This window comes from Schistocerca gregaria, chromosome X, assembly GCF_023897955.1.
Source record: "Schistocerca gregaria isolate iqSchGreg1 chromosome X, iqSchGreg1.2, whole genome shotgun sequence".
Lineage (NCBI taxonomy): Eukaryota > Metazoa > Arthropoda > Insecta > Orthoptera > Acrididae > Schistocerca > Schistocerca gregaria.
The window spans coordinates 335,937,023-335,961,963 of record NC_064931.1 but is presented as its reverse complement, the minus strand read 5'-3'; the positions used below and the strand labels follow the sequence as shown (position 1 = coordinate 335,961,963).

Below are 24,941 nucleotides of genomic sequence, written 5' to 3'. Positions count from 1 at the left end.
CCTAATGTCATTTTTTCCTATGAGGATTATTTAAGCCAGTGGAGGGCATATTAAGCTCTTCAGTTGTTAGAGGCCGTATTACGATCTTCAGTTGTTAGAGGGCGTATTACGCTCTTCAGTTGTAGGCAACTGCTGTCCACCAATGTAGTAGTGCATTGTCTCTGTTTACTAATGGAGCGATACACCTGGAATGAGTACACTGATATGGTTGGTGCATACTGCGTAGCGCACGACAACAGATGAGCTGCACAGTAGGTTTATCAACAACAATATCCTAATCACCATATCCCGGATCATACGACCTTTGCTGCTGTGTACCAATGTCTGCTTGAGACCGGGTCATTTAGCAGATTACCTGGACAGGGACACCGTCGCACGGTAAGAACGCTGCAATTTGAGGAAGCTGTCTTGCAGCATGTGGAGCGGGATCTTTCAATCAGCACTTGTGAAATTGCACATAACATGGGGACAAATCAGACGAATGTAAGAAAAGTCTGTCGAGAGAAATTGTAACGTCCATTTCACTTACAGTGTGTCCAAAACCTGGAACCAGTTGATTGTCCACCCAGAGCACAGTTCATCTATCAGTTTAAATACTCCTCATAGGAAAAAATGACATTAGGGAAAAATATTTGTTTTGATGTCCCCTACAACCTCCCAGAGTTTGTCGGTTTAAATACTTTTCACCCAGTATAGTAAAAATGTGTGTGGTCCTAAGATTAAATACCACAGTATATTAAAAAAGCATGATGTAATTTCTATTCAAGTCTTTCAATGTGTAGCATATGGATCTATTGAAAGTTCATTCAGATTTGCACAGTCAAATTCTTCAAATCACCCTGAGAATGCTATTTGATTTTTCATCATCATTTAACTATTTCTTCATATGGATCCCGAGTTAACAAGATACATGTTCACTGAAGAGGTTTTTGTGATATCTCTGAAGTGACTGGAAAAGTGTATTATTTTTGTTACAGTACATCTTTTTCACAATGTTTCACCTTACTAAAATGAACTACTTAAAAAATATGAATGATGAAACTCCACAGTGACTTGCCATTTTCTTCATCACAATCAAGTGTTCATGTTTATAATTTGGACATCTTGTTGAGCATATCTGGTCCTAATGTTTGTGATTTTTAAATTACAGAATTGTTTTAGGGTATATGATTACAATAACTGTATCGTAATCATTTGAAAATTATGTTTGTCCATCACAATAGTAAATGGCTGAACAAATGAGTTAAACAAGTGTAGTTGTGGCAACACATTTTTCCTTTTTCTTATTTTACCCCAAGCAATTATTAATATTTTTTTATGTTACCACAATGAAGGCTATGATAACATTTTAGTTCAGCCTCTCTGAGAGTGATGTGTTATATTATGAGACTATCTATGTCTATAGGGGAAAAATAAGCTTCCATTTTTTCGCTTTTCATAAAAGAGCTAGTTGAGCAATTGATTTTGAGACTGTTTATCATGGTTTTGATTGCACTAGATAAATTTGTAGTAATCTCTCTTTTACTGAATGTTTTTGAGATTGCTTACTGCATTGCCCTTTCTCATGAACTCACTTCATAAAATTTCTCACTTATATTTGTGTAGAAAATATAAGAAATTGCTATGTATGTATTATTAGCTACCATTTTCTCTAAGAAATTTGTTTCTTGGTTAAGCTGGCAGTATTCTTTTTATTGCTGTCTCTTCCCCAGTATTCATGCTTTTAAAATATTATTATAGCTATTAGTTTCAGATATAACATGCATATTTTTAAATTTGTGATAATACTTCTCATTGTAACATGTATTATCTGAAACAAAGACTCCACTATTGCTTGGTGAGTCATTATGTAAAATTCCCTTCTTATGATACAATATTTTTGTTTCTTTTAAGAGCTTTCATTTTCCTACTGTTGCAATGGTGCCATTGCCATATTTTATAATTTAGAAAGTTGGTTGAAATTTTCCAAATTTGTGTCATACTTTGTCCAGTTCATACAAAAAAACTATTTTCTAAAAAAGTTTGATAGGGCGGAACTGGTCAATTAATCTAGCTTTGTTCAATGTCAGCATGCTAAAAGTAGTTGTTATTAACTGTGATTCAGTGTATATTTCAATCAGATTCTTTATTTATGGGTGGTCAGATGTCTGACACACTGGTTGTGTTCTGACATACGAATATGTTGCCTGTTATTATTCTACTGCTGCATACAACTTTGAGGGTTAGTGTAGAAATGATACATATAATAATCCTGTACTTTCACATGACAATCAAAACATTTCACTCCGTTAATATTGGATCCCCATGTATTATCATTTGCTAAATTTTTCTGACATTTAAAACATTAAAGTGTCAATTTTTCCCAGTAAAGACATGTAGAATAACGTCGTGGGGCTAATCATCTTTAAGAGAGAAAAAATTAATTTGTCAAAAACATATTATAAGAATAATAAGAATAATTTTCACAGTGGGTATCTGTAGTCATTGCCTCTGTGCTTAAATGATATACAAACATACCTATCTGTATCACACCAGATATACAGCAACACACTATCTAATACACAGAAAATAGATGTACACTCTAACCACTTGATAGTTCCCAATTCCAATCCAAGCTGGATTGTTGCAGATTGTAGATCCCACCAAGAGAATAACCTGGATTTTCCAGGGTAAAGTAAATCCACCAATAATCTGTAGAACAATAATCCAAAACGTAGTCAAGTTGAAATACACAAAACAGCCAGGTCACAAATATACAGTTTAAGTGGGATAGAGACTTTACAGAGCATGGTTCGAAGTGTCTTACAGCAGCCTGGTGGCTGGATTTTATCTCTGACTTGACATTAGCAACAAAATCCAGGTGATGGCATTCTGGCACCCCTTACCGGCTGCCGGAGGAGTCATTAATAGCAGACACAACAGGATACCAACCTTGTTGTCGGGTGAGGTGACATAGCATCCCTCTCCCCTTTAATCACCACATAGGCTGAAACTGTCCGTCAGCAGTGAGATTGTCGTACTGGTTGAGGTGAGGTGCAGGTGTGCAAGTCACCTGAAGGTTTGCTGTATGTCTTGCCATCTGGTGTGTGCCATGGTGCTGATGCTGAAATTAGCTGCAACTGTTGTTTTGGTCCATACTAAAAGTCAGTGGTGCTACAGGTGGACGTGTGTTCCTTTCCATGAGGGAGCAGCTCCAACTGTGCCAAGCCTGGGGACGAGAGTCTTCCAGGCATCAGAATTTATATTGCTCTGGCTCTGAGGGCCATGATGGTGTTCTGAGAGCAGAAATCCTGCAACATACTAGGTGGAAATTGTGTGTCATTGTCTGCAATGATTGTTTCTGGGGGGCCCTTCAATGGTAAATATTTTCTGCAAGGTGCATTTTTCCCCTTGCTGTGGTATCTGACATTCAAACTACCAAAGGAAACTTGGAAAATAAGTCTGTGATGATGAGCCACATCTTTCTGAGGAAGGTACTGGTGAAGTCCATACGGATGCACTCCAGTGGGTGCAGAGGCATTGGTGAGGTGTGGAACTGTTGAGGGGTGCAACTGGGTCGATGCATAGGTTGTGTGTCCTCTCCCGACACCCTGCACAAAGCCCAGCCAGTAGGGACACCCTGCTACTAGCTTCATCTGTGTCATCCCACAGTGGTCAGTGTGCAGGAGGTTTATGTTCTACTGATGTAGTGGCAGCAGAATAAACACATGACAGCCATTGTTGCCCTGTTTCAACATCAGTATTCCATGTACCATCTGAATCCTGTTTTTTAGGGAAAAATTTGTGTGGAGTTCTGGAATGGCGTGAGGAGAGAGGAATTCTAGCCAACCTTGCTGATTGTATTTTGTAACTTGTTTGAGGATAAGGACCTCAGATGTCTCCTCCATAATTATGAACGCAGTGGCAAGAAACTGTTGTAGGTGGTCTTGTGAGGTGTCATCTTGTTTGCAAACACAGTGTTTCTCGAGTCAGATATGGGATGTGGCCCCATAGGTAGTCTGTATAAGATGTTTTGAGTGGTCATAGGTCGAACACTTGAAACCCAATCTAGATACAACTCATGTGTGTATTCCACCTACACAATAAGGAGGCAAGAAGTACATCACCTGGAAAGGACATAACTTAAATCACTGTGTTCATCCGAGATGCCTAGGGTTAAAATTGAATTGTGCTTCAACTTACAAACATCATATAGACACCAGCCAAAGTATGCACCAGGAACAATCTCATCTGCAAAACTGACAAACACAATGTGGAGAGTGCAGTCCAGAGTAATCTGCACATTGGCTGTTGCTCTATGTTTCTCTGCTGCAGAGTACATTGCTCTAGTCTGGAGGAGCTCTGCAAGTGCTAATCAAGTTGATGTGGCGCTTCATGAGACAGGCCGCATAGTTACAGATTGGTGTTACAGATTGCCTAACACCAACTACAATCAATGAGATCTTTCCACTCATGGCAGTAGTTCCTCGAACTGTAAGAAGACAGGTAGCAACAGAGATTGGAAAGAAGATGCAATAAACTGATCCAAGGCATCCATTGTTTGGAAGTCATACTTATCTATCATGAATCAAAATCAATCAAGGAAAAACTTCCTCCAACATCAGCACAAGCTTTGCAACCTGGTTTGAGGAGAACAAAGCCCCTGGAGGATTATGGACAACCGAAGAGAATGATGTCGTCTCCTATACAGGTCTTGGATGATCCTAGGCAGATTGGGAACAAGAATAACAAGTTGCACAACTAATTTGAAAACATGGGGTATCAGTGATTAACTTTGTAAATGTGGGGTGCGACAGGCCTCTGAACACTTGTTAGTTTTTAGTAATCTAAGCAAATGCTGTGACACTGAATACTTGTTTGTCACAAATGACTGCACCATTCTGGCAGAACACTGAACTCAGAAAGGTGAAATTCTCTTGGTCATTAATATTGCATTGTAGCTTTAGGATTATATTGTGTTTAAGAATTTTTTGAACTTGGATACCTCATCTGGTGACCTGTGATTTACTCACTTATCTGAGCCCAAAAAACAAAAAAGTGCAATATCTTCCTATAACTAAAGTGTAATATTAGTGATCAAGGGAATTTTACCACTTTGTGAGTTCAGTATTCAGCAGTCAGAATGGCACATTCATTTATTTAGCAAAAAAATCTGGACATCCTGGATACCTCTTCCTGCTGCTGTTATGAGGTTGGGTAATACAGGGGCTATGTGAAGACTAAGTCAAATACTCGCCACTACTGTTTTGCTTTTTGGGCTTTGATCAAAATAATACTGAGCTGCTTCGAAAGCTTAAGCTACTTGTTGATATTTCATTGGGGTTGCTACTAGTTGACATGTCTTTGAGGGCAGGATTTTTTAACTGAAATGCCTGTGCACAAATCTCTTTATCGGGCAAACAAGTAATTACTAAATCACACAGTAATGATTCAGCATAGGGTTGTTTACAGTTCTGATTTTCACACAAAAATAAACACTTATGGGCCAGCCCACTGAGATCAGCTGCTCATGCAGCACATGACTGATCCAACTTCTTGTGACAATGAAAAAATGTGAGCCTAGTTGTCACAACTAGAACTGGATTTATCGTGTGGATGTAATTTTTGTAGACGGCACAGAAAAGCACTTTATTTACTAACATTGGTTATGATACTTGCCTGGAAGTGGAGCTGCAAACATATGTACTATGAGTTCCAGTCTTTGTCTTCTGGATGAAATTACGGCAGTGATGGAGGGGGGAGGAGGGAGGGGGATGTCCTAGCTTGATGAACTGTTGTAGTATAAGCTGTTGCTGCTTCTGTTCTCCCAGAGTTTGCTTTTGTAGCTCTTCTTGTTGTGCCTGGTACTGCATTTGAGGTTGCAACTGTTGCTTTCATTGTTCTTCTTGTTGGGCTTGCTGTTGCATTAGAAGCCGCAGCTGTTCCTTTCATTGTTGAAGCCGCAGCTGTTCCTTTCATTGTTGTTCTTGTTGAGCCTACTGTTTCATTTGAAGTTGTAGCTATTGCTGCCACAGTTTCATAAATTCCGGATCCATGATCACTGAACTTAGTCCGTTGCCCCCACATACAGTCTATACTCTGTTCACATAAGAATAAACCTTACGTGAACAAACAGAAATGCGATGACTGGTCAGAAGCTGTAGCGCATGTACACTGGTGTCGTTACGCTCTTGGAAGTAGGTCCTACTTATGTATTAGATATGTTATTACTAAGTTACATTAAATGAAGCTTTAAGATATTCTAATGTATTAAGAGCCATTAATCATTAATCACGCTATAGCTTTTTTTTCTTTTTTTTTCTTAATTTCAAAAATCATGTACAGTCACATTCTCTGTACTTTTGTGCTCTCATTGTCGTACTGTAAATAGACAGTATGACAATGGCTGAGGCTGCTTCCTGTGCCATAGTGAAACAACTGTGTGGAACAAGTGCAGAGGAATAGGTTGTTTTTCATAAATTTACATAAAAAAATCAGCTCCGAAGTTTTCCGAGGGACTGTATTTGAGGCAGTTGACATACAAATACATGTTAGCTGTGTAGTGGGATCAGTAGTGTGGTAGATTGGTAATCTAATCCATGGATCACTGGTTCAAATCTCACCTTGGTCACCTTTTTTTGTCCAATATGAAATACCTACATCTCTTTTATACCACAGATGTAATCTCACATGAACCGAAGTAATGAGTGTCATACAAACATGAAAAACAGTGATTTTCACAGCATCAAGCACACCAAACAAATGCTGCATTTTTTACATTTGCCATGGTACCATTACAATATGAACACAACAGAGCTGATCTGGAGCCAAGTTAAGGGTTTTGTTGCAAGAAATAACAAGACTGTTAAGCTGCCAGATCTACTGGAACTATCGCACACAGCTTTGCCACATGTCACTACTGAACACTGGTGGGATGTACTACAGCACATCATAAAAGGAGAGAAGGAATGAGCTAAGAGATTACCAGAAGAATGACTGTATTTAATACCTTAAGTGGCTTCAGTATTGAACAGTATGGTGAAATCCCTGAAGCATGCTTTTGCATTACACATAGCTCACTCAGAAGAATTACCCTGTGTTTAATTTAGGAATTTTCTTCACTCTTGTTTGTAATTGGAATACTATGTTAGGTGAGAACTAGAGCATTTTATGGTTATTGTCTGGTCACCTAAGAAGCGTGTGGTAGTGCTAGAGTTTTGCCAAATATTATTTCATTCTCTTTAAAAATCAAACAACATTTGAATATATATTGCTTCTCTGTTCATCTCTTTTTATGTCTGAAGTACAACTGCTCACATCATTGCAGGTTAGCTGGACCAGATGGCTGGCCAGTGTTGTCCAAGTTAAATGTGCCGGTAATGCCAGTAAAGCTTTTGTCCTGGATTATCGCTCAGTCTGTGTGCATGTAATACAGCATAAAACATATCCATATGTTCATACTTGACTTTTCTGGACACAGCTTGGCTTCTGCTCCACATGAAATGAAATCCAATGAGATTCAAGCAAATGTGGAAGAATACAAAGTGTAATGTTTACATCAGATTTATTCTTATGATGAACGGAGTATAACTTTGAATCCTCATCACGAATGTTACACCTGCTATGGTGCAACAGTCTCTTTATCACACAGAAAAAAATGGAAACATAGTTCAAAATTCCAGTCAGCACCAGGTTGTTGTGAATTATAGAACCCACTAAGAGACTAATTTGGACAGTCCAGAAAATCCGCCAATTATTAGTAGTGGCCTTTTACAAGTCATTTAACTTTGTAATTTATAATACACTCTGTGTAAATGAAGAGTCTAGGCTGTGAAGGATGCATGTCTGACATGTGCTATTGCAGAGATTTCACATTTTGTCACAAAATAACACTGCAACAAAAAAGTCTAAACCCTCCTAAAACATTAAGACATATTTGTATGATGCTCAGAAATAAATGATGGATCTTGGACTGTTAGGGTCACATATTTTCATTTTCAAACAAAACAGAAAAACAGATATTAAGACAAGCAATAGATTATAGATGAAGTAGTGGTACAGATACAACTCATATAATGGCTTACAGAAGATGTAATGCACAAAAGTGGGACTGAAATGGAAGAGAACGAAAAAGAGTAAAGCAAAGCTGAAAAACAGTAAAATACACATACCTTTAAAAAATACAGCAAAGTAAATAAAACCTTAGGTTTGAGATGACAGCATAGGAAAGGAAAAAAGACTATCAAATACCAATGCTGGACATAAGAAACAAATATACTCAGGTTCAGAAAAAATAGAAAACCTTGAACGATTAGAGACAGGATGTTCATATTCACAGGACATGTACATTAATATGTTCTGAAGAACTGATCAGCATTTGAACCATGTCAGCCCACGAAATCGATGTCAACATCAATATCGTGGCACAACACCATCTACCATCAAAATGTGCCACCAGCTCTAGTTGTCACTATAACCCAAAGGTAAGGGATCAATGTGATGTGAGGAAGCATGCAAGATGCTTCACAGATGTAGTCAAATCAGTGAGTTTGGAAGGCATGCAAGATGCTTCACAGATGTAGTCAAATCAGTGAGTTTGGAAGGGTGCACATTATTGGCATGAGAGAAATTGATGCATCCATCTAGGAAATAGCTGCACATATGGGACAAAGTGTTTCAGCAGTGCAACAGGTGTGTGCAGAATAGTTCACAGGCCATAGAACACAACGAGGTGGGTCAGGTTGCATCACCCAGACCAGCCCCTGAGAAGATCGACACCTCCTCCGAATGGCATTGCAGGACAAATCTGAATCCTCTTCACATCTGGCACAACAGTGGAACAGTGTAACACATCATACACTATCAGGGGTGACAGTCCGTCAGAGTTTGTTATGGCATAGGTTATGTGCTCATTGTCCTCATCTCTGCCTGCTTTAGATGAATGTGCAGAATTATGCTAGACAGCAATGGTGTATGGAACGACATCACTAGGGACACAAATGGTGTCAGATAGTGTTTTCAGATGAAGCCAGGTTCTGTTTGTTTGAAGATGTTGACCGCATTTTGGTTCACTGCAGATAGGGGGAGCAGCATCACGGTGACTGCATTCGCACAAGATGTACAGTGCCAACTAAAGCCTTGTGGTGTGGGGTGCTAATGGGTACAACCACAAATCACAGCTGGTGCAATGTCCAGGGCACTGTGACCAGTATGACCTACGTGAATGGCATCCTGCAACCCGTAGCCATACCCTTTCTGCACAACACCCTAGACGCCATTTTTCAGCAAGAATATGCCCGACCACATGTTGCTGCATGAACACGTGCCTTCTTGGTGTCACAGGATGTCAGCCTCTTGCCCTGGCCCACCACATCACCAGACTTGCACCAATCGAAAATGTGTGGGATATGGTGAAACGACGGGTGCAGTGCTGTGACCCAGTGCCAGCCACCACAGATGAACTTTGAAACCAGGTGAATGCAGCACGAATGGCTATACCACAGGATGCCATTCACACCTTATATGTGTCAATGCCATCACACATGGAACAAGTTATCAGGGCCCATGGTGGACCCTGTGCCTACTAGGCGACAGGACACTTGCTGAATCAAGGTGACTGAAATGCTAATCATTTTTGCAGAACATACTAATGTACATCTTGTGAATATGAACATCCTATCTCTAGTCATTCAAGGTGTCCTGTTTTTTCTGAACATGAGTGTATCAAAAATGCATTTGCTGTTTGCCTTGAGCTACACTGTTTTTCTTTTTTTTGGAATGAGTTTATCATTCCCAATTTCTGTTACTTCAAGTGATACAGAATGTTTTCTTGATGGCAAAGAAGGGTACTGAGAAAGGAAAAGCAGTGGGATCTCCTTCAGTGTTTCCGGATGTGCGATGATGATGATGATGATGATAATGATGATGATGATGATGATGATGATAATGATATCAACTCCCACACCACAACGTTTATGCTACAAAATCCATTGAATTTTAACAAAATTTATTTCAGTGTCCATTAATCTTTTAACTGACACATACAAATGATGTTCTCATTGTGTTTGTAAACTAACTTGTATTCTTCCTGGAAAGAATAAAAAGCTGGGTGTCCTAATTCTAAGTGGGCAGAATATGGTTTCCGTGCACCTTCTATTTTTTAAACCAGGTATGAGTCAGAGCATTTACTTGGCTCACACCTTGGTAACTGTACTAGAAAATGCTTTACTTCATTATATCATACAGTAGGAGAAAAGTGCTAAAGACAAGAAACTGAATTTATCTTTTGCTGATATATCAGTATGACATCAGCAAAAGAAGAAAATTAAATTATGAGGAGTCAATCTGCTTCATTTGCAGTTTCATTGCCCATAATAATATACTGCAAAGACTACTTAATTGAAGTAACTGTCATTAGTGCCTAGAAAACGAATACACCGGTACTCAATTTCATCAGGATAACCATGAATAAAGAAAGAAGTTTGAGATCAGTGTGTAATTTACACAAGTTAGGACAATACTTATTATTCAGTCATAGACAAATGAAGATCTAGAGTTCTTTAGAAAAATATGCACCAGAAAAAAATGTTCATACAGATTTCCTACAACTATGTCAGATACACACATCATTACATTGAGAGAGCAGTAGTAGTGTAGTGTCAGCTTAGCAGACTGGGTCGGCAAGCAAATCATCAGTCAACAATATCTTTCACCCTTCTTTACAACATTATTGCATATTGTTTGTATGAAGTAAATCATTGTGTCCCATATTAAAGGGAAAATGCAATTCATTAATTTTGTAACCAATCCGTTGTAGATTTTCACTCAACTCATGGATATTAAGCTCTTGGTAAAATTCCTTCATTGTGACACCAGTTTTAGAGAAAGAGAATCAATGAAGAAATTTATAGCAAGTCGTCGTGTGTTGTGTATAGTAATATAATGCAATATATGTGGAATATCCATTCTATTAAGATATTTATCCTTACTTCTGTATACTTTCAGGCGCTGCCATATGTCTGCCTCCTTATTGCCATGCTGTTTTTCATCTATGCCATTATTGGGATGCAGGTATTTAACAAGTTATAGTTCATTTGACACTTAGACTTTTCCTTATCTCTCTCCACTTTAGAGTGCATTGTAGTGCCTCACAAACATTGTTAATAGCTGTATTTTCTTCAAAATGGTAAAATTCTTGTAAAAGAAACAGGATGCAAGTAGAAATTAGTAAAACAGCTTCTACCATTTATTTGGCTGATTACTTTATAAAACATCATACAATACAGTGAAAGTATTGTGAGAAACCATTCAAAATCCAATACTGCATAAAATATTTTTAATTCAAGACAGGCAGTTTCAAAAGTCTTAGTTGTCATCTTCAGGTCTTAAGCATTTTTTGGCAGTAAAACATGTTCATTTTATGCTGGCCTCATGCACAAGAAATCAAGTGGGTAAAACTCAGCACATTATAAATGTTTGTCACATCACTAAAATATTTTAGCAATGACAAACATTTATAATGTGCTGAGTTTTATTCACTTGAAATCTTATTCCTGAGATCAGCATAAAATGAAAATGTTTTACTTAAGTTTAAGACCTGAAGATGACAGCTAAGATTGCTGAAACCAGTTGTCTTCAATAAAATCATTTTGTGTGATTTTGGCTCTTGAATGGTTTTTAACATTTAAAAACTGATCACCATTCTGTACTCTCATAATGAGAAAATTCAATCACAGTGAAAATGAGTTAGTTAATTAACTGATGTTCAATAGCTTGGGTCAACAGTAATTTGCAATGATATGGAATATGCCTGCTCATTTTCAAAATATTATGTTTTCATTTCAAAGAGCCATAAATAATGATGGAATCCATAAATATGCAGAAATAAAGAGGTTAACTTATAACAGCAACAGTTGGAGACCTCTCAACCAATTAAAGATTAATGGTGATGAAGAAGATGTAATGTGTCCTTCACACTGTATATTCACAAATACTTTCATAACTGCATTATTTGCATCATGATGTGCTGTTTAATAGTGAATAAGTGAATAGTACAGATAATTTTTAATCCTGGCATTATATTGTGTCAAAGTTTGTATGGGATTAACAGATTTGCACAGTAAGTTTGATCATGAATTACGTATTTTCATCCTATGAATATTTTGTACCAACTAACATGTAGAAGTGCCTACAAATATTAATCCAAATGCTGACCAGCAGAAGGCTCTTGTATTTCTGCGAAACCAAAATAGTTGCCAAAGGCTAGCAGAAGGCAACAAAATTCTCCAGCAACATGTTGGGACATATGTAACAGTTGTAACACAAAGGGTGACATGATAATGTGGTGTTGAATATGAGCATTAATATGTACTTTTCTAAATAGATTTTACAGTTTAATTATAAGGGGTACTGCCTTTGGAAGATTAAAGGAAATCTTCCAATTCATTATATGTTTTCTTGTTGATAATTTAGAAGTCTTATGTTCATTATGAGTATACGAGTGGCTAAACACTACAGTTAGTTATGATCAGTCACACACAGTACACACGTGAGGATAGTTACCCTTTCGGTTTAAAGTAAAACACTATCAAGTTCACATAAAATGAGTTTGCAACAATATCATTTGGATAGTACTATAAACACAGCTCTTGCATCTATGCCATCTATGGAGGGTGCATATCTTAAGACTATCTGAATTCATTTCTTATGCCATGATCACATGACAATTACTGTAGTAATGTCTGAACCTCAGTTATGTAGGCCTACTTTCTTACTTTTCATAGATGAAACCTGTTTCACTAAATATATGATACTTCAAACTAAATTTCATCAGATAAAAAATTATTTAAACTCCAGTTCCTCTATTCTGAGCAACAGTCACAACAAATTTTCTGTTAGTTAGTTTCAGGTTCCATGGATCATTTTGCATAACAAATTGCAATGATGTGGAATGAGTCATTTTACAGTCACATCACAGTTTAATACGTACATATGATTACATTCTGAGCATTTCTAATATTATTTTTTTTACAAAAAGAAAACAAGATACATGGATGTGAATTAATAATTCCTACCCACCACCTTTTATTCATCACAATAAAAAGAAATTCTTCTTTGGGATCGGAATTGTCAAGCAGAAACTTTCTCTACTTGTTTTCAAATTTTACTTTGCTGTCCATCAGACATTTAATGTCAATGGGTATGTGAACAAAACTTTTCGTTGCAGCATGCACCCCTTTCTGTGCTAAAGTCAACATTACACTAAGGTGACAAAAGTCATGGGTTAGTGATGTGCACATACAGATATGGCTATAGTATTGCATACACAAGGTATAAAAGGGCAGTGCAATGGTGGAGCTGTTATTTGTACTCAGGTGAGTCATGTGGAAATGCTTCTGACATTATTATGGCCACACAACAGCAACTAACAGACTTTGAATGTGGAATGGTAGTTGCAGCTACACACACGGGACATTCAATTTTGAAAATTGTTAGGGAAGTCAGTATTCAGAGATCCAGTGTCAAGAGCATGCCAAGAATACCAAATTTCTGGCATTACCTCTCAACACACAACACAGTGGCCAACGGTCTTCACTTAATAACAGAGAGCAGGGGCGTTTGTGTAGAGTTTTCAGTGATAACAGACACGCAAAACTGGGCTGTACGATATATGTATCTGTTAGGGCAGTGTGACAAAATTGGGCATTGGCTATGGTAACAGATAACTGACAAGACTCCCTTTGCTAACAGCATGATATCACCTGCAGTGCTTCTCCTGGGCTCATGACCATATCAGTTGGACCCTAGACAAGTGGAACACCATGGCCTGGTCTGATGAGCCCAATTTCTGTTGCTATGAGTTGACAGTAGGGTTTGAGTGTGACCCCATAAAGCCAGAGTATGGTGCAGACTGCACAAAGCCATGGACCCAACTTGTCAACAAGGCACTGTGAAAGCTGTTGGTGGTTCCATAATGGTGTGGGCTCTACTTACATGGAATGGATTGAATCCTCTGATTCTCGCTGCAAATGTGGCTGAACTAAGTTGTTTTAGGAGTTCCAAAACATGCTTTTTGCATTTTAATTTCTCACCAATAAGGACACTTAAGAATTTTTAAAGTTTCCATCCTATTTCTTATTCCTCACCATGTGTTACACTTCGCATTGGTGTAGTACACCTAGATGTGGAGAAACAAATACATTGAAAATTTAGGGCAAGATCATTTGCAGAAAATAAGTCAATGATTCTTTTACAAACTCTATTTACCATTTCTTCCATTTCTGTATGTATGCTTGGATTGATTACAATACTACTGTCATCTACAAAAAGAACTATTTCTGCTTTTTGTATATGAAATGGAAGATCATTTATGTATGTGAGGAAGAATGGTAGACCTAAGATTGAGCCTTGGGCAACCAAACATGGGATTACTCTCCAGTCAGAATTATGTCCCTGGACTGTATTGGCTGAATCACTAAGACCAGCTTACTGCAAATTTTTGGTTAGATATGACATTACCCATTGGTTGTCTATACCATCAATGCCATAAAACTTCAATTTATGTAGGAGAATACTATGATTCACACAGTCAAATGCCTTACATAGGCCACAGAACATTATTTACTACTTGTAAAATCTGGTGAGTGAATAAATATGAAAATGACATTCTCACTTGAGCAACCCTTTTGAAACCCCAACTGCGATTTGCTGAGGATATTATTGTTGCTAAGGTGAGATACTATTCTAGAATACACCGCCTTCTCAAAAATTTTGGAAAACGAGTCATCATTGAAACAGGTTACTGTCCTCTCACTTTATCTTCTTCCTTAAAGAGGGTTTAACAATGACATATTTCACTCTCTGCAAAAGTGCCTTAAGTTAGTGATGCATTACATATTTCAGATAAGACCAGGCTCTTTATATGGGAACAAAACTTCAGTATTCTATTGGAAAAACCATTAAAACCAGACGAGTTTTTAGTTTTGAGAGAAAGTATTTATCTTAATTACAGAAAGAGAAGTTGTTGTATACATTCATATGATTCAGTTTTATGAGATAGATTTTTTTTTAACATGGTTCTGTAATTGTTTTCCTCTTGAAGTGTTTGTCCTATGCTTTTGACTGTATTTAGGAAATGATAATTAAATGCATTTACTACCTGAGACTCATCATTTATAGCCCTTCTATTCAGCTTATGTGCATGAATCAGGAATGTTCTAGAAAGCATTGCTCATGCAAAACTAAGCTTGCCCTTTTCTCACTGTTACGCTGTGAACTATGGATGAATTGCAACAGGCAGAGTTAATATTTCTAGATTTTTAGAAATAATTTGACATGGGGCCACATTGCTGGCTGTTAACGAAGGTACAACCATATGGAATAGATTCACAGATATGTGAGTGGGTCAAAGACTTTTTAAGTTATAGAAACCAATATGTTGCCCTCGATGGTGAGTCCACATCAGAGACAAAGGTATCATCAGGAGTTCCCCAGGGAAGTGTGATAGGACTGGTTGTTCTCTATATACACCATTGGTCATTAAAATTGCTATACCAAGAAGAAATGCAGATGATAAACAGGTATTCATTGGAAAAATATATTATACTAGAACTGACATGTGATTACATTTTTACGCAATTTGGGTGCATAGACCCTGAGAAATCAGTACCCAGAACAACCACCTCTGGCCGTAATAACAGCCTTGATATTCCTGGGCATTGAGTCAAACAGAGCTTGGACAGCGTGTACAGGTACAGCTGCCCATGCACCTTCAACACGATACCACAGTTCATCAGGAGTAGTGACTGGCGTATTGTGACAAGCCATTTGCTCGGCCACCATTGACCAGACATTTTCAGTTGGTGAGAGATCTGCAGAATGTGCTGACTAGGGCAGCAGTTGCACATTTTCTGTACAGGACCTGCAACATGCAGTCGTGCATAATCCTGCTGAAATGTAGGGTTTCGTAGGGATCAAATGAAAAGTAGAGCCACGGGTCATAATACATGTGAAATGTAATGTCCACTGTTAAAGTGCCGTCAATGCAAACAAGAGGTGACCGAGACGTGTAACCAATGGCACCCCATACCATCACACCAGGTGATACGACAGTATGGCGATGACGAATACACGTGTCAGATGTGCGTTCACTGCGATGTCGCCAAACATGGATGCGACCATCATGATGCTGTAAACAGAACCTGGATTCATCTGAAAAAATTACATTTTGCCATTTGTGCACCCAGATTCGCTGTTGAGTACACCATCGCAGGTGCTCTTGTCTGTGGAGCAGTGTCAAGGGTAACCGCAGCCATGGTCTCAGAGCTGATAGTCCATGATGCTGCAAACACAGTCGAACTGTTCGTGCAAATGGTTGTTGTCTTGCAAACGTCCTCATCTGTTGACTCAGGGATAGAGACGTAGCTGCACGATCTGTTACAGCCATTCGGATAAGATGCCTGTCATCTTGACTGCTAGTGATACGAGGCCATTGGGATCCAGCACAGCATTCTGTATTACCCACCTGAACCCACCAATTCCATATTCTGCTAACAGTCTTTGGATCTTGACCAACACGAGCAGCAATGTCGCGATTCGATAAACTGCAATTACAATAGGCTACAATCCGACCTTTATCAAAGTCAGAAACATGATGGTACGCATTTCTCCTCCTTACATGGGGCATCACAACAATGTTTCACACCGGTCACGTTTGGATACAGCATTATTAGTCTCCGGCTTGACACACTCACTTTGTTTAAATATCTGAGTGTAATGTTGCAAAGTGATAGGAAATGGAACAAGCATGTGAGGGTTGTGGTAGAGAAGTCAAATGGTCAACTTCAGTTTATTGGGAGAATTTTAGGAAAGTGCGGGTCATCCGCAGAGGAGATGGCATGTAGGACACTGGTGCAGCCTATTCTTGAGTACTGCTAGAGTGTTTAGGATCTGTAGCAGGTCGGATTAAAAGAAGACATTGAAGCAATACATAGGTGGGCTGCTAGATTTATTACTGGTAGCTTTAAACAACATGTAAGTGTTGTGGAGATGCTTCGGGAACTCAAATAGGAATCCCTGGAGGGAAGACAACATTCTTTTTGAGGAACACTATTGAGAAATTTTTGAGAAACAGCATTTGAATCTGAGTGCCGAATGAGTCTACTGCCGCCAACATACATTTTGCATAAGGACCATGAAGATCAGACATGGAAATCAGGGCTCATACAGAGGCATATAGATGTCATTTTTCCCTTGCTCTAGTTGTGGGTGGAACAGGGAAGGGAATGAGTAACGGAACTTGTAATATGGTACAGGGTATCATCTGCCATGCACTGTACTGTGGTTTGTAGAGTATCTACATAGATGTAGATCCTGTTCTGTGGCTAGTTGCACTGTCTCTCATTTCACTACATTCTGTATAGCCAGAAGTCTGTTGTTTGGTTTCTGACATTATGTACATGTTCCTCAACTTTTTAATAACCTTTCTCTGGTGCGCAACCACTGCAGGATCTCTACTTGTTCTTGCCAACAGATGTATTACCCTTTTCCTTCCACAAGATACTTTTATCCCTCTAGTGATACATGGTTTTTTACATAGTTGTTAAATGTTGTTTCTGATTTGCTTGTACAGAAAGCTATTTTCAAATAATAATATTAATTAACCATGCAATACATTAACTTTTATGTTAGCATGTGATTAATTATAAATTTCATCCCTGGTCATCTCTTGTAAACTATTCATATTAACATTTGTCCTGGAGTCATTAATTATCGTAACTGATTCTCATAGCAGAGAATCCATACTGTAACACACTGTGTCATTAGTCCTATTTAACTGTGCATCATGATGAGAGAGAGCATTTGTTACTGGATAAACAGTTATTTTCTTGCTTTGAGCATCACCAAAGAAAACATTAACAGTTATGGTATCTTTATCCTCTTGCATTGGGAAGTTAGTTACTGAGATCAAATTCTAGTATCCAAATAAGGTTTCTAGATAATTTTCCTATGAGAATCCTTTAGAAAATTTACATTGAAGTCACCACAGACAATGAACTGCTTGCTGCTGTATGACAGATAGCACAGTAAGGAATCCAGGTTCCTCATAAATTTCCCAGAGGGTAATAAACATGAACATAAACATAGAAATGTGGGTACGCATACTGAACAGTGCTTCATTTTGCACATATGTTAACTGTAGCAGTTTTCATTGTGTTTGAGATGAACAACTTATTACAACAGTTTCCTCAAGTTACTGACATATATTGTTTCCGCAAGATGAAGCTATGACTCATCTTCTGCTTGCTGCTGATGAACAGTTAACCTATAAGATGGATAGGAACAGCTGGTCCTATATTTTAACTAGAATGTCTCCTGAAATGTATCATACGTCATTCATACAAAAAGTTCTGATACTAACTTTATTCTTGCCATATAAGCAACATCATCACAGTAACTATGGTGGCAGCACGAACTAACTACTGTAAATAACAGATGTGCATTTCACCCATCAGTTGTGAGCAGGAGTGTTAAGTTGTGGACATGTGGCCATAGTGTGTCAACATTAATGTGTCACAAATTGCAATGAAGAAACGCTTCTAAATCAGATGCTGAAGACAGCCTCCAAAATATTTTGATGAAGAGATAAATGTTTGAAAAGATTGTCGTAAATGTTGATACTATGTCAAACTATATGTTTAAAAAGTGCTACTTTCACATGGGCTTTTATACAGAAAGGTGCATTCTACAATTCTGCCATTCAGATCTATATTTTCTATGATTTCTCTAAACTGCTTAAGGCTGTTGCTGGGATGGTTCCTCTGAAAAGTACACAATCAGTTTCCTTTCCTGTCTTCCCCAGATGTAGACTTGTGTTCCATCTCTAGGATCTCATTGTTGATAGGACATTAAAACCTAATGCTCCTCTCCTATTCAGAACTTGTAATATGGTTTTAATGACCTCGCTGTCAAGAGGATATTAAATATGAATCTTATAGACACTAATGCCTAACATTGATTTAACAGAAATTGACATTTTACTTGTTTAATTTCTGTTTTAAGATTAACTTGCTTGTAGCCAGAACTCTTAGCTTTCTTCACAACTTTTAAGAACATAAATTTATAATAACTTCGAAATACTATTATAATATTTTAGTTCACTTTACAGTTTCCTTTTTGTGGAATTAGAAGTTTTTACATCTTGTGTTCTCTATTTAAGTTTACTCCTTGCACTGTTTCAAGTTGTTATAAACAGAAAGGTGTTTCTGAATTTATGTAGGACTATGCAAAAAGCTGTTCTAAATTTTAGTCAAAAGGCCATGCTTTTTCTTTTAACTTACTACTAAACATAATCTTTTATTTCATTACCATTATCATCTAATAAGAAATTTCTCTGACACTTTACAGCAGTTCAGTTAGTATTGCTGAGTGGTTGAATATTCCTAATTAGTAAAATTTAGAAATATTTTTAATTTGTTAAAATACAACAAACAAATATTGCTGTTCGGATATTTAATGTAGTCACTTTAGAAAATATAGCTGAAACCATAACTTTTCATTCTAATTTTGACATTCATTGCATTATTTCTTGGCATTATGATATTGAAAGCAGCTACTATAACAACATTTTTCTTAGAATGCACGCTATTTACATTACTCCTGATATTTGTTTTATGGGTATAAGATCCTGGTCCAAGGCATAATTCTCTGCCTTACACTTCTTCCAATGCTGGAGACATCACCAGAGGCTTTAACGACTCAAAAAGCAGTTTTTCTTCTTTTATTTTTTTAGGTTCCCAAACAAATATTGAAACTTAGCATGAAACATAGTAAGTGACTTCTCTGGGATTTTGTAACTTAAAGCTATAGTATATTTAGGTCAGAATTTCTTATTGTGAAAGTCTATCACACATTTTAGTACAGGTAGCCGAAGTTGTTGCATCTAGGCAAGGGCACCCATACGTGGGGGCATCCTCCCCTCCCGTCCCCATCCCTGTTCCTGTACCCATCCCTGTTCCCGTACCCTGCCCTGTCCCTGTATCCTCCCCATCCCCCCTCCCCCCTTTTGTTAGCAAAAGGAAAAAAAAAATAGTATAGTCAGGTGTTTTTCTTTCAAGAAAATGATTATGTAAGTGTTTAACACGGTTGGAACTGGAACTTTTTTATGGTTACCTACAAGTTCATTTGTCTTTAAAAATATGGTGGTGGTGGTGGTGGTGGTTAGTGTTTAACGTCCCGTCGACAACGAGGTCATTAGAGACGGAGCGCAAGCTCGGGTTAGGGAAGGATTGGGAAGGAAATTGGCCATGCCCTTTCAAAGGAACCATCCCTGCATTTGCCTGAAGCGATTTAGGGAAATCACGGAAAACCTAAATCAGGATGGCCGGAGACGGGATTGAACCGTCGTCCTCCCGAATGCGAGTCCAGTGTGCTAACCACTGCGCCACCTCGCTCGGTTTTAAAAATATTAAAAATACTCCATACCCACAGGTCTCCCCCCCCCCCTCCCCCCCCACATCTATCATATGAGTGCCCTTGCATCCAAGTGATCCATTCACAGAATTTCTGTACATCATACGTCAAACTTAATACTTTGTAAGTAATGACAAATAATACTTAAGGGTCCCTTTTCTTCTATTTCCTGGCCTATATCCCATACCTTCCTGGTGTTGGCATGTTAGTTTCTGGATTTGGCAAGGTTAGAGGCCCTTTCTGTGGCCATCCATGCTCAAATGTGGCTGCTCATGTTTAAATACAACAGTGCAACCTGGAGACTTGGCTTGCATCTGCATTTATGATCAAGCATACATTTCTCACACTGTTTCCATACTTTTTGCCCTATCCTTGTGCTTTGGCTGCTTGCCTTTCAGTCATTTTCACAGAAAGCTGGCTCACTCTGACAAAGTTTGGTTATGGCTGAATTCCTGCAGTTTTAGGGATCAAGTGACACACTGCGAGAACAGGAAGATTTGCAAGTTGTTCCTTATTTTCTGCTCAGTCACCAAATATTTTGAAAACCATTAGGAAATCTGACAATATTATACTGACAGAATAATAACTGAGTAGGAAAAATTTTTGCTAGTGTTTATTGAATATTTTCAACTAACAGCCTTTTGTATAAATGCAGTACAGTAAAATTATACTGACTAGGTACGTTCTCAAACTGAATATTTGTTTCAGTCTTTACTTATGTCTAAACTTTGTTTCTTCTTACTTACTGTTCTTTTAAACAGATTCTGATGTGACTCATTTCTTGCTGATATTTTACTACTCATGACAATGCACTGCCTTCTAAACTCTTTGTTCTTAGCCTACTCAGTTTTTCTCTCTCTTTTCTGTTGAGGTAAAGGCCATGCTTGGTGTAGTCCCATAATCCTATCTTCTCAGAAGCAATAGAATCTGCACCAATATGTGACTCTGTGCCTGACATGAATTGTTGCTCCAATTCTAAATTTCCACTGCTGAGAGATGACTTCAAGCGAGATCAAATCAACACTGGTATGTTTTGATGGTGCACTGTCTTTAGCACATCACTCACTGTAATATACTTAGGATTTCTGTCAATGCAACTGCCAAGCCCACCATTCTGTCTTCTGTTATGAAATTTTTACGTGGTGACTGTGTCCTCCATTTCCTTACCCACATCAGTGACAGATAAAAAGAAAACTGGTTACCTGGTAATCTGGTCCTAATTTATACCAAAACAGTTGACTAACACTTCTAACCTGAGAACTACGTAACAGAATTTCCTCTCTCTTTACCTATTTCCCTACTATTTTCCAAATTCGCACTGGAAATTTGTTGAATCCTACAGATATTTATATCTGTTTGAGTGTCATCCATTTCTAACTGAATCAGCAGGTGAAATTTATTTTCCATACTACTACTCTTTCCAGCAATTTAATTAGAGTGTTCTTCTTCATTATTTTAGCTCCCATTCCTGAAAGTGATTTTTTAAACGTGTTTTCTTGTTTATCAGTAATTTAACTGACTTAGTCTTACTAAAGTATCATATTCATAATGAATGAAAAGTGCCTGACATGCTGCAGAAGTGGAACAAGAGGGGAAAATTGCCACTCTTCAGGCTGAATTAGATAAGGCTAAGAAAGATTTGGACACATTAAGGAGGGAGAAGGGTAGAGAGAGGTGGGAAGTGGCAACAGGAGGAACAGGAGAAACATGCTTAGAATTACATCTGACAGCTTCGTGGTGAATGTGAAAAATAAGTTTGACCCGTTGCTTCAGTTAGAAGCTCATAAGCCTCAAGCAGATGCAGGGATAGACAAGGCACAACAAACTTTCAGCATCAGACTCAAAAGTAAGGCAGTATGGAAATCAGTAAAGAGAAAGAAAGTTTTATTGTTTGTTAGTTATCATGCTAGAGGTGTTGGCCAACTTTTGCAGGATGAACTAGGATCTGAGTACCAGGTCACAATTTTTTTTTTAACCTAGTGTTTGTTTGGAGCAGGTGACAGAGGTATTAGGATCACTTTGCAAAGGCATCACCAAGAAAGACACAGTGGTCATAGTAAGTGGATCGAGTGATAACACTGATAGAGATCCTGGGTATAGTATACACTGTGACCTGACCTGACAAAGATTGCATCAGTATTGAGATATACCAATGTTGCATTTATATCTGCTCTCAGGTACAATGACCTCTTGAGTCAGGAAAGTTAATTTGGAGTTAGAATGAGTGCTTATGCTGGGTGGTGGGTCAAGTATTGGCATGGTTCATGTTGATTTTCTCAGTAGATGGGCTTATACTAGGCATGACATTCGCTTCAACAGGAAAGGGAAGGGTAAACTAGCTGGGCTAATAGCAGAAAATTTGGGGGGGGGGGGGGGGGGGGTGTGATCCATCATGAGGATAAAATATCAGTGGCTACAGGATTTAGAAATGCACCTTTTGTAGGGTAGGGAGGATGGAAAGAAAGCACGTTTTAAGAGAGGTTGGGACTGAAACAAACCTTCAGTTTGAGAAATAAACCAAACAACATAATTCTCGCATCTAACTGTTGTAGAGCAGAAATGAAGAAAGGAGGAGTTGCCACAGCCACCAGGAATTGCCATAAATTTAAGAACATAGACATTCATAAATTCTATGAAGATGGTATCTGTTCCCGAAAGAACAGATACCATTGACGACTGTGCAGCTTCTTGAGAAAGAAATGATAATTAAATTGAAACCCTTAGCTGCCAACAGGTAATAAACAGCTCTGATGTTGATCCTATAGCACGTTGCAAGACATATAAGCAAGCAGGAGATCCCAGGTTCAAGTCCCGGTCGGGGCACGCATTTTCAGCTGTCCTCATTGATGTATATCAACAACACCTGTCAGCAGCTAAGGGTTTCGATTTAATTATCATTTCACTCATAAATTCTGCCTAGAGCAGCATATGACACATGTGCAACAGAAGCAGAATTTCATAATAAATGCTTTATAATAGTAAGTGTATAATGAGGACATGCAGGTAATTTTAATCTGTTCATAAATCACAATGAAGCTCTATTGGCCTATTTAACAACAAAAAACAAAGAAATAGTGGTTGCTGGTGACTTGAACATGATTATTGTAAAAATTTCTTGGCAAGAATCTATTAGAGTCAGTAACACTGTCACTTGACTTAGTTCATACAATAAACTTCCCAACCAGAGTAGCTAATTGCTTGCAAATAGCCACTGATAATATATTTACAGAAATGTGAAAGGTCCAGTGAACAAAATTTTACTATATATTGTACCCAGGATCTCTATCAATGGCCTCTCAGACCATGACATGCAGTTCATTTTGTTAAATGTTAATACTCAACAGGATATAAAATCTATTAAATCTAAATTCAAGAGATTGGTTAGTATGCCAAAAATCAATTATTTTTGGACACTTCTCAAAGACATGAACTAGAGTGATGCATACAACACTAATGGCATGAATGAAAAATACAACACTTTTCTAAATAAAGTAGTTAGCGTATCTGACCACACTTTTCCCCAAAAACTAACTCAGAGTAGACCTAAGTCTGCAAAGAAACCGTGGATTACTCGGGTATCATATAAAACAAAAAGGAAACTGTATGTGTCAATTAGAAACAGTTCTGATGTTGATGCTAGAGCATGCTGCATAACATATTTAAAATATTGAAGCTAGTAATATGGACAAAAGCAAATACATTACAAGGCAAAGATAATCACATCAGATAACAAAATAAAGAAAATGTGAAATATAGTAAAGGAAGAGGTTGGTATAACCACACAAGAAATTTGTTTATTTCTGTATACATTTTGCAACGTTATCATGTCTAAAATTATTGTAAAACTGATCAATGGATGGGAACAGATGTGTGCAGGGTCGCGAAACTTTTTAACAAATATTTCATAACTGTCACTGAAAAGGAGGAGTTATCAGGTTCCGTTGATTCTGGCATGGAGTACCTAAGACCATACAGTACATGTAACTACACTAACATGAATATGACCCTCGCTTCCGAAGCGGAAGTACTACCCACCCTAAAACCTATAAAATCAAAAAATTCTAGTGGTTATGATAAAATGTCAGCAAGGTTAATTAAAGAGTGTGCTTTTCAGTTTTGTAACATCTTAAGCTACCTATCTGACCAGTCATTTACCAGTGGTAGATTTCTTGAATTTCTGAAATGTGTTGAAATTAACCCTTTGTTTAAGAAAGGGTATAAAAAAAATACTGTCAAATTTCCACCCAATTTCACTTTTGCCAACATTCTCAAAATTTTTAGAAAAAGCAATATACAGGCAGCTTCTTAATCATCTTACACCAAATAATATATTGCCCAAGTCTCACTTCAGATTTCTAAAGGGATCTGATATTGAGAAGAATAGTTACACATACAGTGAAAACACACTTAATTCATTACACAATGAATTATATGCTACTGGTACATTTTGCACCCTTTGAAAGGCACTTGACAGTGTAAATCACAACATCCTT

At 37.8% G+C, this 24,941-nt stretch overlaps 1 protein-coding gene across 1 annotated transcript in view; it reads left to right on the top strand.

Annotated features, from left to right (window-relative positions):
• The window catches only part of LOC126298058 (voltage-dependent calcium channel type A subunit alpha-1), an 860,595-nt gene that overhangs the window by 551,455 nt on the left and 284,199 nt on the right, over positions 1-24,941 (top strand). Inside the window, exon 28 of the mRNA XM_049989377.1 lies at positions 10,984-11,049. Within this exon, the coding sequence (XP_049845334.1) occupies positions 10,984-11,049 (66 nt within the window). The remainder of the gene's footprint in view (positions 1-10,983; positions 11,050-24,941) is intronic.